Source organism: Dermacentor andersoni, chromosome 9 (genome assembly GCF_023375885.2).
Source record: "Dermacentor andersoni chromosome 9, qqDerAnde1_hic_scaffold, whole genome shotgun sequence".
In the NCBI taxonomy this organism is placed as follows: Eukaryota; Metazoa; Arthropoda; class Arachnida; order Ixodida; family Ixodidae; genus Dermacentor; species Dermacentor andersoni.
In genome coordinates this window covers 96,081,248-96,096,922 of record NC_092822.1, presented here as the reverse complement: position 1 = coordinate 96,096,922, position 15,675 = coordinate 96,081,248, and the positions used below count along the sequence as shown (strand labels likewise).

Genomic DNA, 15,675 nt, shown 5'->3' with positions numbered 1-15,675 from the left:
AAAACACAGGACCACTAGTAAAGTGAGAACCTCATTGGTATTCAGTACAACATACCGTCACCATTCTTTTGCTTCGGAGGAAAAAAGCACTTGATTCTAATGGACAGACATTCTATCATTAAAAAAATATTTTCCAGACCTTCATTTACATAACTGAGTTGTAATCAGTGCTCACATACTAATTTGGAGTTCCCTTTAATAAGAGCAGAGTGTCACTACCACGTATTGCCACGTGGTAGTGACGTATAAAGAACACAGTAGCAATACTGTGAAAGACGAAACTAACTTTTATACTGTGCCCACCTGTGAACCTGTGCCCACAAAAACAGGCTACACTTAAAGAACAGAGACAACGGCGAACACAATCAGCGATCGTCAAAATCGTATCAGCAGGGGAAAGTGATTCGGCTTTTATACATCAGTCGTCGAATGTTCCAGACAAATTCCTGGGACCTGCATATCTTCCACAAAGTTTTACACCATTCGTGTCATGCGATGAAATCAGATAACACAAGATTCGGCAAAAACAGACAGCGGATAGAACCATCGATAACTTTCGAGAAACTTCTGATACATGCAGGTGCGTCTTGTGCTGTGCGATAACATTTGTTAGGCGGTGAAACGTGGTCACCCGATAAAGATAAACAAGTACTCGTGTCAATATCCCCCCTCTTAAATAAAGCACGGACCTGATGCTGCAAACAAACGAAAGCAATAAACAAAAGCACCCCTAGCAGAGAAAAAACAAAATAAAGAAGTTCGTCATGTGCGATAACATTTGTTAGGCGGTGAAACGTGGTCGCCCGACAGAGATATACAAGTACACGTGTCAGTTTATCTTAACGTCTATGTGCCCAAGTTGTAGATAGCTTGCTACATTCTTGTTATGCAATGCTAGGAGACTGCCAGAGCTTGTGCAGCACAGTTTTTCTGGCCAAAGTTCGTAAGCATTAGATTTCGTGAAAAATTTTCTGATATTTGATTCAATATTTGGTACTTGTTCCTCCATTCGATTTGACATTGGATCCGAAATCTACTATTCGTATTTGTACACCACTAATTAATATGATGTTTGTAGTAAAGGGATTTCGATGCTCTTGATGCTATCAACTTGTACATCTGAAGTCGTGGTAAAAAGATCCTGATCTTATGTGCTCTAACTGGTTCATGAGTTTACAATTCTGCATCACCAAGGCTTGCACAACCTCGTTAACTTACCTTAACTTTTCTGTTTTTCAGTGTTGTCTTACATTCCTATGAGCTATTATGATTTCTCTGCACTTGGTAGTGCACTATTTTGGGATAACTGTTTAACTCATTTCTTCTGTGTTTTCTACTCTGTACGAAACTTCACTGCAAACACACAGCAACATCTGTCTCACAGTGCCTACTGCAAGATGAGCACACTTGCCTTGCTGTGAAGGCCCTCCAGGAAGGTGTGGTACTCGATGATGTTGATGATCTTGCTGAGGAACCAGGGGTCAATCTGAGTGAGTTCGTTGAGTTGCTTCAGTGTGTAGCCTGCCTTGATGGCCGATGCGAGGTGGAACATGCGCTTGTCTGTGGGGCATGCCAGCTCCTGGCAACGAGGATAGAAGCCATGCATCACATGTCTGCTACCCCGCAAGGCACACCTCAGTTTAGGTGTGGGTGAGCGGTGAAAGTGGGATGAACGCTTCCAACACTCTTAGCGAAACTGAAGCATGGTCAAACTGACCACATGTGCTGACCATATGACTGAGCTCTATCTCAAAGGGATGATGATGACACCTGACACACCAAATGCCAAAGTGCGACATTAATTCTAAGTAAAATTTGCAGGCTTTCTTTTTCAGAGTTTCGATACCTGGCAGGAACGAAAGCATCACAAAGCAGCAAAAGTTCAGTTTTGCTGGAAAAAAGATCAAAGGCAGTGCCTTTTGCATGTGCGCATTCTAGGCATATACTGCCTACACTTTGTCAATGAGAAAGGCTTTTATCATACTGTTTGCCGACAGCCTTGCTTTGTTTTTCACTGTTAAGGCAAAGTTGCAATTCAGCATGGCTAGCACAGCAGTGGCGCCTATTCACACATGCACAACACACCCATCTACAATTTCACACAGGCCAGCTGCAATTTAAATCCAGCCAACAAATGAAATTTCCTTCCGAATCATACCACCAATGAGTGGAGCTACCAGCAATGATTAACGCATAAAATTGATAGACTGACTTGACATTTCGGGCACTAAAAACCTGGCATAATCATTACGGATGAGCTGAGCTTGTCAAACACACATCCAACACACGAGGAAGTCATTAGACAACTCACCCGGTCGCTCACAGGCTTGAGGTAAGGGTCCAAGCCGGAGACAAGTTCATCTACCATCCGGATTGCCTTCTGGAAGGCCTCCTCGAAAGATCGTCCTATGGACATTACTTCACCCACACTTTTCATTGAGCTGCCGATCTGTTTGAACATGAAAACCGCAACACAATTTTAGTAAATGCGAATTGGGAGCAGCACACAGGGAAACATCGTGTATTTTTACCTGCCTTTCAAAAAAAAAAAAAAAAATCTCTGGCTGTTTTCTTTTCACAAGAATGACCTTCCCAACTACTCAGTTTACAAATCAGATCAGCACAAAAGCACTCACTGCTATCAGCATAGGACCATCATCTCAAATGCAAAAAAGTTGTTGTATTACTGAAGTTGTAAGAATTGTGCTAAAGTTACAAGAACGACAAGCAGGATGAAGTGCAGCAGAAGATCCAGAGCTGGCAGCTAATTCCGTGTTGTGGGCAGGATAAAGAGGTTGATAGTTTTCGGTTTCGGAAGAATAGACAGGAATCTATTTTAATCCTTTGCAACCAAGCCCAAGCTGTACTCAGCCAGGCTCCAGCTTCTTCCACTCTGGCTGCCGGAGACGAGCTGCACTTGAACACATTCAACGCCTTCAGTTCTTTTTGCTATCACCTTGTGGAAAGAGAGCTCTTCTTTTAGAACAGTTGTCTTTCTTCATTATTTTGGGTGGACATAAAAGGTAAACTGCCCATGTAATACACTTTTCGAATTCGAACACAGTAGAACCTTGGTTTATACATTCTGGAAAAAACCACAAGAAAAAACGTACTAACTAGGAAAACGTACAATCCAAAGTAACTAAAAAAATTTGACAGACTAAACTATTGTTGACATCTACGTAGAGAAGCGAAGTGCAGATTGTTGCGGCACGAGACGCTGACGCGCGTTGAGCTGGTGGTGCTCCACTGGCCCAAGATGCATTTTGTTCATTTCCTATTGCGTGGTGTTTTAACAGGGTGATGGGAAACCGAAACAAAATCGGGCTGGTGGGTGATGCAGGATGCCGTCAAAGCAAAATGTGATGCCCACATCCCGCCGCTTGAAGCAGGGAATGGCAGCGCATTTGCTACTAAAAGCGTGCAGTAGGCTATCAATAGCACAACGCACTACACGCTGTAAAACAGATAGGTGAAAATGCTTGTCGCAACAGGTCTGGCGGCGATAGCTGTGAATGCGGCGTGCCACGACCTGGGCGAAGATTTACTGGTACCGGAATAAGAAACTGTGCACGCCGTCATTTTCATGTGAAACGGGCGGCTATATACTGTTCTCGGTCGGCCACGCCTAGCGCCTTTTCTTGTTCACATGGGATCAAGCGGATGGAATACGTATGTGATTGCAGTCTGCAGCAGACAAAGGCGGCACGTTTTGGTTATCGCCTATTCAAAGCCTGTGCTACGCTTCTGACGGCACCATGTGCTGTGAAAGAGATAGGCGAAGATGCTTATCGCAACAGGATTGGTGGTGATAGCTGCGAATGCCGCGTGCGACGATCCCGGAGAACATTTACTGGTGCCGAAATGGGAAACTGAGCGCACGCCGGCGTTTTCACATGAGACAGGCGGGCGAGTATTGCAGTGAAGCTGCCACAGCGGGCAGCTACTGTATTTACTCGAATCTAGGATGGCCCCGATTCTAAGCCGACCCCAGAATGTACAAAGCCTGAAAAAATAATACTTACCTCAAATGTAGGCCTAACAAAAAAGTGAGGACAGCGTTCACAAAATGAAAACAGCGTTTTTTTAATATGACCATGCCAAGCTCACTCTATGCTATCATCGCTGCTAGCCTCGTCGCCTACAGCCCAGAGCACACGCACACTTGCGGGTGTGCTCAAGTATACCCGCTGGCGTGTTCTTCAATATCCTCGAATCTAAGTCGACCCTAGAGTTTGGTATATGATTATTTGAAAGAAACTATGGGCCTAGATTTTAATAAATACGGTAGATACTCTTTTATGTGTTCACTCATGTGTTCCTGGCCCCTTTTTCCTGTGAGTGCGACACTTGTGTTTGTGATCACGGGGGGGGGGGGGTTCGTAGTGCACGGTGCCTCAGTCAAACATCTCCACAAGATCTCTTACGTGTAACATCCACCCCAACACTTGCCTTGTTGCTGACATGCGGGAACTTGCCAAGGTCCCAGCGTGGCATCTTGACCACACAGTAGTCAAGGCTGGGCTCGAAGCAGGCCGTGGTCTGGCAGGTGACTGTGTTGCGAAGCGAGGGCAGCGAGATGCCCAATGCCAGTTTGGCTGCAATGTAGGCCAGCGGGTAGCCCGTCGCCTTACTTGCCAGCGCCGAGCTCCGTGACAACCGGGCGTTCACCTCCACGATGTAATACTGCAACGATTATGAAAGGAAACGGGTTACATACAATGCAAACGATGTGGTTTTATTTGTCCCCAAGTGTTATTCTTTTTTAATTCTAGGTGGCTGCAGCATTTTGCAACTCTTTAATCGAAACACAACCTCATCTAATCATTTCAGCATATTGTTACGCGAACGAAAGATTGAGAACTGGAGACTATTTACAAAGTGTATTTACAAAGGATAACTGCAGCGCTGGCCAGTTCAGCCAACAGCTCGAGAGCCAGAGACCGTTCCTCGTCTTCGTTGGGGCGCCCATGTGCATCGTCCACAAGAAACATGCAATATGCATGTATCATTATCCCCGGCGGCAGAAGCACCGTCCTGGTTGTGGGGATGCGCGACTCTCACGCGTCCCCTGATATGTTGTTTTCCTGCACAGCTCGCGTGGCTTGGTGCCCGCGGCGGTCGGAGTGGTTGAGGTGCAGTACGAGAGATGGCGCGAGTGTTGCGCTGCTAACGCCGCCGACAGACAAGGCGCTCTCTCTTTTTGGCTCGGGACAGCAAGCAGTGCGGATGTGCCATGCCGCGCGTGCGCCGATCCATGCTTCTGCGAGACTGTCTCACGTGGCCGCCTTCGAACGCGCCACTGTTCGCGTGACCGTACGCGCGAACGACCAGGCATTGGGATCCAGCATGGGGCGAACATATTCGCTCGTTATCTGGTCGCGGTGAGTCGGACTTCTAGATTTGTCGCGTGCCCATCGGCATGTTTTGTGGATAGCAACTCAGCTAGCTGGCATTGATCTATGAAAGGTGCAATAAATGCCTTTGTGATTATTTGCACTACTGTGTTGTCATTCCTTTGTCCCAAGAGCACGGAGGAGAACCCCACACAGTGCGTCTAAATATTGGTGATAGTAGGAGAGTAATATGGTTTGAGGCGGGCGACATGCACAATGTCAATGGAATTCGGGGCAGGTGAGGCACTGGTACTGACTGGGGCGATTTCGTAGGTAATTGCAGTCACGGCACGCACCACTCGATATGGGCCTATGTACCGAGCAATATGAAGTGCTTTGTGAACAGCAGCCCTGCTTTTTGCCAGAGTGCTGCAATCACAATAGCTGTGAAACTCCCTTCAGACTCCATGTTTAAGAATATGGACCCAACGATTGGCCAAAAGCACAGAGGCCTGTGAAATTGTCACATCACCCATCGAGAACAAAACTGAGTTGCAACTTTCCGAGACCTAAATAGTGGTATAGTTAAACCTTGATATAACAAAGCTGGTAAATTGGGCAATTTGCTTCATTGTATTGAAATTTCGTTGTATTCGAATTCGACATTTTATGTAAATAATTAGTTGCTGATCGATTTTTCTTACATGGAAAGGGGCCACACAATTTTCCAATTTATCGGGCAATCGAAAAAAAAAAAAAATTTTTGAAAGGGAAAACAATTCATTTTGATAAATTTGAGAGCCGGCGATGAATGATATGGGTTCATGCCACGTACGTCGACATCTTCACATCAGCGGTACGAATTAAGTGAAGCCAGCCACGCTTTTGCGGCTGATAGTGTCACCCTCACTGGGACGACGCTATCGGGAAAAGCGCTGGCAGCAGGGAACGAATGTTTCATCTGCCTCTCGCTCCAACAGGTCACCGAAACTCGAGATTACGCAACCTCCAATACTAAACGTGTGGGAAGACAACTTAGAGGGTGCCACATACTCATCTCTAATAAAGCAGGATGCGTGGCTGTGTATACGTTCAGCCACGATTACAGCCATACGAAGCCACGGCTGACACATCTGCCAGCTTCAATTGCCCGCTAATTCGGAAAATTCTATGGCCCCTTTCAGTGTAAAAAAAATTGATTGGCAATTGTATTTATTTGCATAAAAGTTCGAATTTCAATACAACGAGATTTCAATATAATGAAGCAAATTGCCTATTTCACCCGCTTCATTATACAGTCGCCGACCATTTATTCGGACTTCACGAGGACTGCGGAAATGTCCGAATAAGCAGATTAAGAAAAAAACAAACATCCTTTATTTCCACGCACTTATTCGGGCTCGGCAGTAGGCTTGAAGGAATCGTGAATGCACTGTTGCATGCTGTTCCGTTTATGCGCAGTCAGCTAAGCCTGACTCTCGGAGAGGGTGAAAGCACAGTCACTGCTTGTACACGCTCCGCATGCGACGGTAGCGTAGTACGTGGTGCGTCATCTTTCAACTCTGAGTCATCGTCCGGCGGTGCAGCAGAAACCTGACGAATGATCTCGTCGGCACCGAGTTCTGCATATGTCAGTACAGCAGTGTCAGCACCTGTGAAACTGTCAAATGAGACGGTGTCCGGAATCGCTATGCAACCACTGCGCAGGTCTCGGCAGAACATTTTCGGTGTCACTACGGAGCACATTGGAAGGCGACAAATCCTAGGCCTCCCGGCACCTGCCTGCCGGCATTCCCCAGCGCAGTCGGCGCCATTAGACACTTGACGCTATGTTTCTGTATGCCGCGTTGGATCACCGCAACCTCGACACAGCACACAAAGCAAACACCACCGCGCTGTCACGCAGACACCAGTCGCACAAATGAAAAACGTGGCCTACTCACGGCGTCGTGCACGAAGAAACAAACAAATCAGCTGCTGGATTGTCTTGACATGGCATACCAAGCTGAGACCGGAACTGCTGTAGCTACAAACCAGGCAGAAACGGTGATGATGAGCAGGGATTTGTAGTAGCGCCACTTCATGGGGCAGCAAGGAGGCTCCGTTCAAAACAAAAATGGCGTCCAACAAGTCGACCCATGCACCGGTCAGAGTTGGTGCATGGTGCTCTCGATCGAGTTGGCTCAAGGAGTGTCCAAAAAATCAGATGAGAGGTTGCAAGGTGTCTGAACTTTCGGCAGTTGTTATACATTATGGTCTACGGGGACAATGGAAATACCGCGATGCAGACCGAATAATCGAGCATGTCTGAATTTTTGGAGTCCGAAAAATCAGTTGGCGACTGTATCAAAGTTTAGGAGTACTTGGCGTCCATATTGCCTCCTCTACTACTGAGATCAAGTCGTCATCCATTTTGAACAAGCTATCTCCCCTAAGCATCCAAACAATAAAAAGAGCATACATTAAAACCTCGTTAATTTACTCTTAGAAAATCGTACAAGTCGGACTCGTCCTCTGGTCCCGGCAGGCATACGCCTTACTTAATGTAATCAAATTCTCATTATCTCGGACATATTTGGTCACGCACTTGTTAATTCAGACAACTCTTGGGGCTCAGTGAGCACGCAGCCCTGCAAATATGTGACACACAAGAGCAAAAGCGGCGCTAGCACCCAATTGAAACAAAGTGGCGGAGTCCACATCACTGTAGTCATCAGAGGAAATCGTACGTGAACAATAAACAGCAGAACAGTTCGTGCCTATTTGTGTTTTTGTAGCCTCTATTCTTGCGTTTACGACCGTGCATAACAATGCGTTGGCCACGTGCGTTCATAACTGTGTAGTTAGCATTCATGATCACGTCGCTAGCGATCACGGTTTCCTCCACAGCGGTTGCTGCAAACAGTAGTTTCATTTTGAATCCGTGCGGGCATTGGACGCATGCCTTCAGAAGTGCATGACCGTTGCCCAGGATCGAGTCTGTAGCGAGCATGGTATTGTTCGCAGCAGTTGTGGCAAACATTCGTTTTGTTTTGACTCAGTGCAGTGGCTGCACGTGCAATGTGACAAACATGGCGGAAGCTGTCGAGGAAGAAGAGCGCCGGCTATATGGCGATGGATGGACAGATTATCTATTGGCGACAAGCTCATTGGCAAAAAAATAATTGGGATGTGTGCACGTGCGAAAAGCATGTCTTGGATTAAGACACGCATCATGGCAATGCTGCAAAGGAAGTTGCGGGGCCTTCACCCCTGCAGGTGCTAATCAGTCATGAGATGATGAGAATTGAAGCTTCCACATTGCTTTTGTGCAAAACAGAAACAGGATTTGCAGATTTATTCAATAAACAAAAATGTGTCACCGTGTTAAGCATTTGTTTATTGTTTTCTAGAAACCCTCGATAATTGAACATTCGGTTATTTCGGACAATTTTTTAGGTCCCATGAAGCCCAAATTAACGAGGTTTTACTGTAGTAGATCAAAAGAGCTACTGTATGCAAAACAAAAACAGCATATTTTTTGTCCCCTTCTTTCAGCTGAACAAATGAGAATTTTCTATGCATACTTCAAAATTTAAGTAATTCATTCTGGGGTTTTATGCACTGAAACCACAATATGATTATGAGGCACGCTATAGCAGGGGTCTTCGGATTAATTGTGATCAGCTGTGGTTCCTTGACATGCACCTATATCTAAAGTCCACAAGTGTTTCTGCATTTCCCTGCCATCCTCCCATACTTCATAGCAGTCAACAGATGCGAGTTCAATGTCTTTCATGTCCTCTTGCGGGACATTAAACCACGTCTCATCTCACACCCATGTGGTAGGAAGGCAGGAATTTGATTAGTTGATGGGATTTAACATCCCATATCAACACAGCGACTACTGAAAATGGTTCCACAGTGGAGAACTAGAAATTAATTTTGGGTTATTTGAGCTTCCTTTAAGTGCACCTAATGCTTAGCATAAATGCTTAGCACATGGGCACCTTTGCATTTAGCCCCCGTCAGAATGCGCCTGCACTGAATGCTAAGCCACTGTGATGGGTAGGAAAGCAATAGAAAACATATCTTAGTTGCCCGCCATGATGCGGAAAACTGACGAGGGTACAGAAATGAAGCTTAGAACAACAGAAAGCTGACCTAGTTGGTAAGGATTCATTATGCAAAATATAAGAGAGGTGTGCAGACAGGACAAAAGAGTAAAGAAGTGGACAACACGAACGCCGTTCGTGTTGTCCACTTCTCTACTCTTGTGCCCTGTCTGCACGCCTCTCTTCTTTTTTGCATAATGAGGGTACAGAGCCTTGGACAAATGTGCCAAGTACCTCGAACGAGTGGGGGCTGAGGGCGTACTGGACGTTGCACTCGCCAACGATGCCCAGGCGACGAACGACGCGGATGGCAGTGGTGCGGAGCCTGTTGTACTCCTCGTTGGTCAGCGTCTGGCTGGGCGCCACCACAATGGACTCGCCCGTGTGAATGCCCAGTGGGTCCAGGTTCTCCATGTTGCACACCTGCAAACGGGCAAGCTTCAGCTGAAAGGACGCGCTGCGTGTTTTACAGGCCGACATCCCCAGTTTGACTTTTGGCAAGTCTACTCGGCAATGGTAGACGGCCGTAATCAGCGATGTGCTTACACGGCAAGCAGCCTGGATCAGCCACACATATTGGCTTTAGAATGTGACAGGTGCAGCTGCTCCCTTCTCCCCCAAACATGCAGTATTGCCGGGGTGCGAGACCGCCAAACGTGCGTGTTTGTTTTGTCCCAGGGCATACCCTCAGACTCGTACTGCAGCAAAAGCACACACAGACACAAGCACAATATCTTGAAACAATACAATATAATAATAATATAGTACAGGTGGCTTTCATTAATTCGATTCTGGTCAATATGATCCCGATCGACGGTCCCGGCTGGTGCCCATGCATTTCTATGGGCCCAAACTTTCATTGTTTCATTCCTAAAATTGGCCTTCACTGGAGAATTTGAACCTGACCAGTCGGCAAGCACATGCCCGACCCCTTAAGACGACTCCAAAATCGGCCCCTTTAGTGGTGGCTTCTGTCTCGGCGGAGCTCAGGGGAGAGTGAATGGATTGAACACACGTTGTCTCTTGTCAAAAAGGCCTATTTTCAGCCTGCCACAGGAAAAGTTCAAGCAATAACCATTGCTCAAAATGTATGATTATGGCATTTGCCCTATTCCGACACACACTTCTTTATTTTTTTTGTAAAGAAATTGGGCCAGGAACTGCATTCACGGTGCAATTGGATACAAAAAGTAAACTGCCTCCCCAACGTTTGTATGCTTTACTGTATAACAAATTAATTGCGGCAGAGCGGACTTTAGGAAACCAGCCACCCTTGTGGTACAAATATTAGACCCTTGCCCATTTTTCATGCAGGAAAATAGGGTGCACATAAATTTTATAATTTCATTAGGAGCTTTAATGTCTTTTCTGCTACTTTTCCACTTCGGACACATAGAAACTGAACATGTACTTGATTCCTAGGAATGCTAGAATCAGGCAAATGCTGCCAATTGAATCAGCAGTGTGTTTTGCTGTTTTTTCTGCATCTTGTTTAATTTGACTCGCGGGATAATTTGATCAATTTTGTCAGTCCTGTGAAGGCTGAATTAACGGATGTCAAATGTGTATAATAAATCAGAGTTAATAAAAAAACGCTTGGTATACATGTGCTAAAAATTAATGTAGATGTTCATTTAGCAGGCAATGGCATAGAAAGCAATTGTTCTGAGATATATCAAAGATGGTTGTGCAAAGGTACTTAAAGGCTAGAAAAAAAAAAAAAGAGGAGGGGGGGGGGGATTGTGGGTTACTGGAGAAGGCTGCAGTGACAAAATGCAGCATCTACAAGGCTGAATTTTTACAGCCATATGCAAACCCTGTGCATTATGCATGTCTATTGGTGTGGTTTCACCTTCATATTTTTTGAGCGTGTGAATACATGTACGAGACAACAGGGGCATTCTGCAACACTGCAGGTTTGCGGCCTCCAACCACAGTTTGCAAATTACACTACATGCCTTTGCTTTGCCAGGGCTCATAAACATTACACATCTTAAGGTGCTGCATGTATGTTGTTTGTGATAAGCTGTGAGTGTGTAATATGATTGCGGGTCCACTCGCTAATTCGCACAGGTAATGGAGCACAGAAAGTCTGGTACACTGCATAAATTTGCAAGAAAATGCCCCAAAGGCATCCAATCAAAATGACGTGGCAAAATTGTGAAAGGAACCGTGGGAATCCACGAAGTTGTTCAGAGCACATGAAATTTAGGCAAATCCCGTACTGTACATCATCCCCATCTTGGCTGAACCACCATAATGGTCAGTGGACGTAGGCACAGCGAGTCTCCCTCTGTGCTCACAGATAACCTCTCGGGGCAATGAAAGCAAAGCTACAGGGGCAAAACGCATGCAAGTAAGAGCTTTCCTGAATAAAGTACCACATTCTCATTGGTGTTTGTTTACGCTGAAGAGAAAACATTACCGAATTAATTTGTTGCTGCCGAATATGACAAAACATTCCACAAAGTATTATATTTTATTTATTTTCCTGCTTTTCTAATTTGTGTTAAGACAAATGCAAAACCGTTGCAGTCGACCACTTGCAATGGTTCTCTTTGTGCCACGTTCGACAGCACGAACGATGTCCGATTTTTCTTCTATGCTGAGCACCCGGTTTTCATCCTAGCTTGCACGACACCACAACACGGGCCACAACACTTCGACTCTGGCATGGCGCCGAAATGATGCTGATGTTAATGTGGCTTCACACTTCCAAGCACCCTCTGCGTTGGTGCTTGGAGGCTGTTCTGATATCTGAGGCTCGTTCTTCTGCCGGGCCAACCTACCGCTGTGATTGCGTTATGAAAAGTGCAAACACTACTTGTTAACTAATACGTACGCAATAAGCTGGTACGGTTTATGCGGATACAAAACGTATTATGTTCAATGGCCGCTGAGTCGGGGATGTTACTTTACTACTTTTAAAATGAAGCTACTGCTTAAGCAGGTACAGTTTACGAGGTTTCACTGTATTATAAATGCAGTGAAATGTGGTCGTTATAGCCATTAAATTGTTATACCTGGGATCATTAGAGGTTAAGTTTGACTGTACTATATGTGAGTAAGCATCACAGGAAGATGTGTTACAGATAAACTAACATTTGGTATAAAGATTTAATTCCAAGAACGCTTTATCTCTGTAGCCCTGACCATACGTTAAAGGCCAAGCTAGACTTAGACCACGCCAAACCTTTCACATAGCAGCATTCCTGTGCAGCCAAAGCAACCTTTAGTTCAGACAGTAACGCCAGATTTCTCTCTTGGTACAATCACGAGAAACTCCACAAGAGGACAAGGAAGAGTGCAGGGCAGAGGACGGCAAATGCCCACCGTGATGCAGTTGTCGTAGGCGTCTCGGACCACCTCATACTCCACTTCCTTCCAGCCCTTCAGGCTCCTGTCCAGCAGGACCTGGCTGGAGCGGACAAGTGCTTGCGTCACCAGGGCACGCAGCTCGTCCTGGCTGTGTGCGAAGCCCGAGCCCAGGCCGCCAAGGCAGAAGGCACCGCGCACCAGGATTGGAAAGCCCAGCTTCTCAGCTGCCGTCAAGGCCTGTAGTCAAGCAGCAGGTGGGAACAGGTTGGGGATAACGTAACACTTCCAATTGAGAAGAACAGCTGGAGAAGCTAGCTGGTTCATTTTTAAGGACTGTTTAATAATTACTAAATACAGGAAATGGATAACACACAAGGAAGCACAGACGCAGGACACAGACAGCTTTCTTCATGTTCCACTTTGTGTGTTGTCCGTTCCCTGCCTGACGCAATTAGTAAACAGTCTGTTTTAATTCTTTTACTGTTCAAGATTCAAGATCTGCCTCCATCAACAATGCGATTGGCGGGTCATAAGCAATAGATGATAACAGAATAAATAGAGTGAAAATAATCATTGCAATATACCAGCCTGAGGTCCCCTCTCAAGCCGCACTGAAATTTATGGAGTTTTATATCCCAAAGCCACTAGCTGGCTGCGAGAGAAGCCCCAGCAGAGGGCTCTGGATTGATTTTGACCACTTTGGGTTTTTATCGTGTACCCAATGAACAGCACAGTAGCATTTCTGCTGGGGTGCGCAAAATAGACATTTTGAACACAAATTGTATTATCTTTGCTATTTTCAATTCACATTGAAGGGACATTAAAGGTTAATATTAACTCAACGTGGACTGTTGAAATACCATCCCAGAAACCTTGAAACGTTTATTTCATGCGAAGAAAAGACTTATTTTGAGAGAAAATGCATTCTGAAGTGTCTGCGTACCTCTAGCGCAGTTCAAATTGCCCGCCCTCCGATCAAGGAGTGGGGACGTCATGGTCTGATAGTGACATTGCACCTACGGTGACCTTTCGACCACCCATACTACTGAAGGGAAACGTCAAAATGTTATTCTTAGAATCGAACAGAAGTAGATAAGTAGCACTTTCTTCAGTCTTATAACATAATGAAATTATCTTTTTAATATGAGTAGTTGAGTACTAGTGACATAAATTGTGATGAGGAGTGCCTTCGTCATCGGGCTAGTACCGGAATGTCACTGGGGGGTCTCAAATCATGTCATGCATTTACCTCAATTTCTCGGTTACTAAAGCTCTGTTCGCGATTATATTGACGCCTTAGACGTTCTAGAGCATTGCTTTATCACGTAAACTTGACTTCATAGTAACCTTTAGTGTCCCTTTAAGATCATGAATACAGTCATGGAGTCTCAGGAAAGAAAAACTCATGCAAGTAAGACGAATGTCTTGCTTTTATGTAGCCTACAAATCTTGTCTTGATTTAGGCATAAGAATTCATTATTCGGCTAGTCTCACCATGCTTGTGTGCCATTAACCCTTAAGGGTCATTGGAACAAATATATGGTAGTGGAAACAAATCCCAAGTGGTCACAGCCATACATTTTTGGAAGCAAATGAACATTTGAAAAAACATGTCTTTTTGGAAGAAAGCACCACCTAGCATACCTCCAGGGTTTCTGCAACCTTCCGTGACTTATAGAAACAATTCATATTGCGGTGCTGCCCCTTGCCTTGCCTTATGGCAAAACTGATTTTCAGGTTGTTCTATAGTTGCTGCCACAGCGGTAATTTGAGGTCATTCCCGCTTTGCCTAGTTTACTGTGTAGTGCTTGTGTGTAACATCTTATGATTGGCACTCTCGTGTGTGTTGTTTCGAGCTACGGCCAACAGAAAAATTTATTCCTATCTCGTTTTCTCTCACCCAAAATGCGGCCGCAGGATACTCGCCCGCATGGCTCTTTTGCAGGTGCAATTAGTCAAACTTCGATTTACTTATTTATTTATTTATTTACTTATTTGTAAAAAACCTTACAAGGCCTCTACATGGGGATTGAGTAAGGGGGGCATGGAATCAATTAAGCACATACAATCTAGTAACAATAATATTAATTTAAAAAAAACACCACCAGCCAAGTGCACAGCCTGAATGTCAGAGAAACCTATTAGCTACATAATGCTGTATATGAGTACAATAAAAAAGAACTCTATAAGGTTGTAACAAATGTATTACAGTGCAAGAAAAAGGTAGGAAAAATAACACAGAACAATGAGTGTGATATCAGTGGTTAACAAGGGCTAAGCGAGTTGAGTAAGTGACTGAATTTTTCACGGCCAGTTTCCGCAACTATGTTGTCGGGGAGGCTGTTCCAGAGCCAAATGGCATGGGGAATTGCAGACAAGTTAAATGCTTCTGTTTTCCCATAGATGTGGGTGAAGGTATGATGATTGTGTAACCTGTGCGACGTCTGCGATGACGTTTCTAGGTGTAGGGAGCGTTTGTTAGTGTGGTGGGCGTATTTATGAAATAATGACAAAAGGGTTCTGTCACGATGATTACTTAGCAGCTGAAGTGAAAGGTGAATCTTTATTTGAGTTACGGTAGAACGGTAGTCATAATTCCGGGAAATGAAACATGCGGCTCTATTTTGGATTGATTTCAGCATGTTAAGTAATTTTGGTGGGGAGACCAGACGAGCCGCGAACTCAATTCGAGGGTGAACAAATGTTTGAAATGCCAGTTTGCGGATAAGAAGAGGTGAGTTCCGAAGGTTACGTGGCAGTTAACCCAGTGATCGAGAAGCACTGGCACAGATGGTGGTAATGTGAGAAGTCCAGGAGTGGTTTGCTGAAGGATTTACGCCTAGATATTTAAATCATGAGGTCCGAGATAAAGGGACATTTTTAATACAGTAGGGATAGTTCAAGTTAGTGCGTTTGAAGGTGAAGGA

At 45.1% G+C, this 15,675-nt stretch overlaps 1 protein-coding gene across 1 annotated transcript in view; it reads right to left on the bottom strand.

Annotated features, from left to right (window-relative positions):
* r (carbamoyl-phosphate synthetase 2, aspartate transcarbamylase, and dihydroorotase rudimentary) overlaps positions 1–15,675 on the bottom strand; it is a 184,959-nt gene that overhangs the window by 110,269 nt on the left and 59,015 nt on the right. Inside the window, exons 12-16 of the mRNA XM_055069310.2 lie at positions 12,764–12,985; positions 9,665–9,853; positions 4,453–4,686; positions 2,312–2,449; positions 1,412–1,579 (exon numbers count right to left, since the gene is read on the bottom strand). Of these exons, the coding sequence (XP_054925285.2) occupies positions 1,412–1,579; positions 2,312–2,449; positions 4,453–4,686; positions 9,665–9,853; positions 12,764–12,985 (951 nt within the window). The remainder of the gene's footprint in view (positions 1–1,411; positions 1,580–2,311; positions 2,450–4,452; positions 4,687–9,664; positions 9,854–12,763; positions 12,986–15,675) is intronic.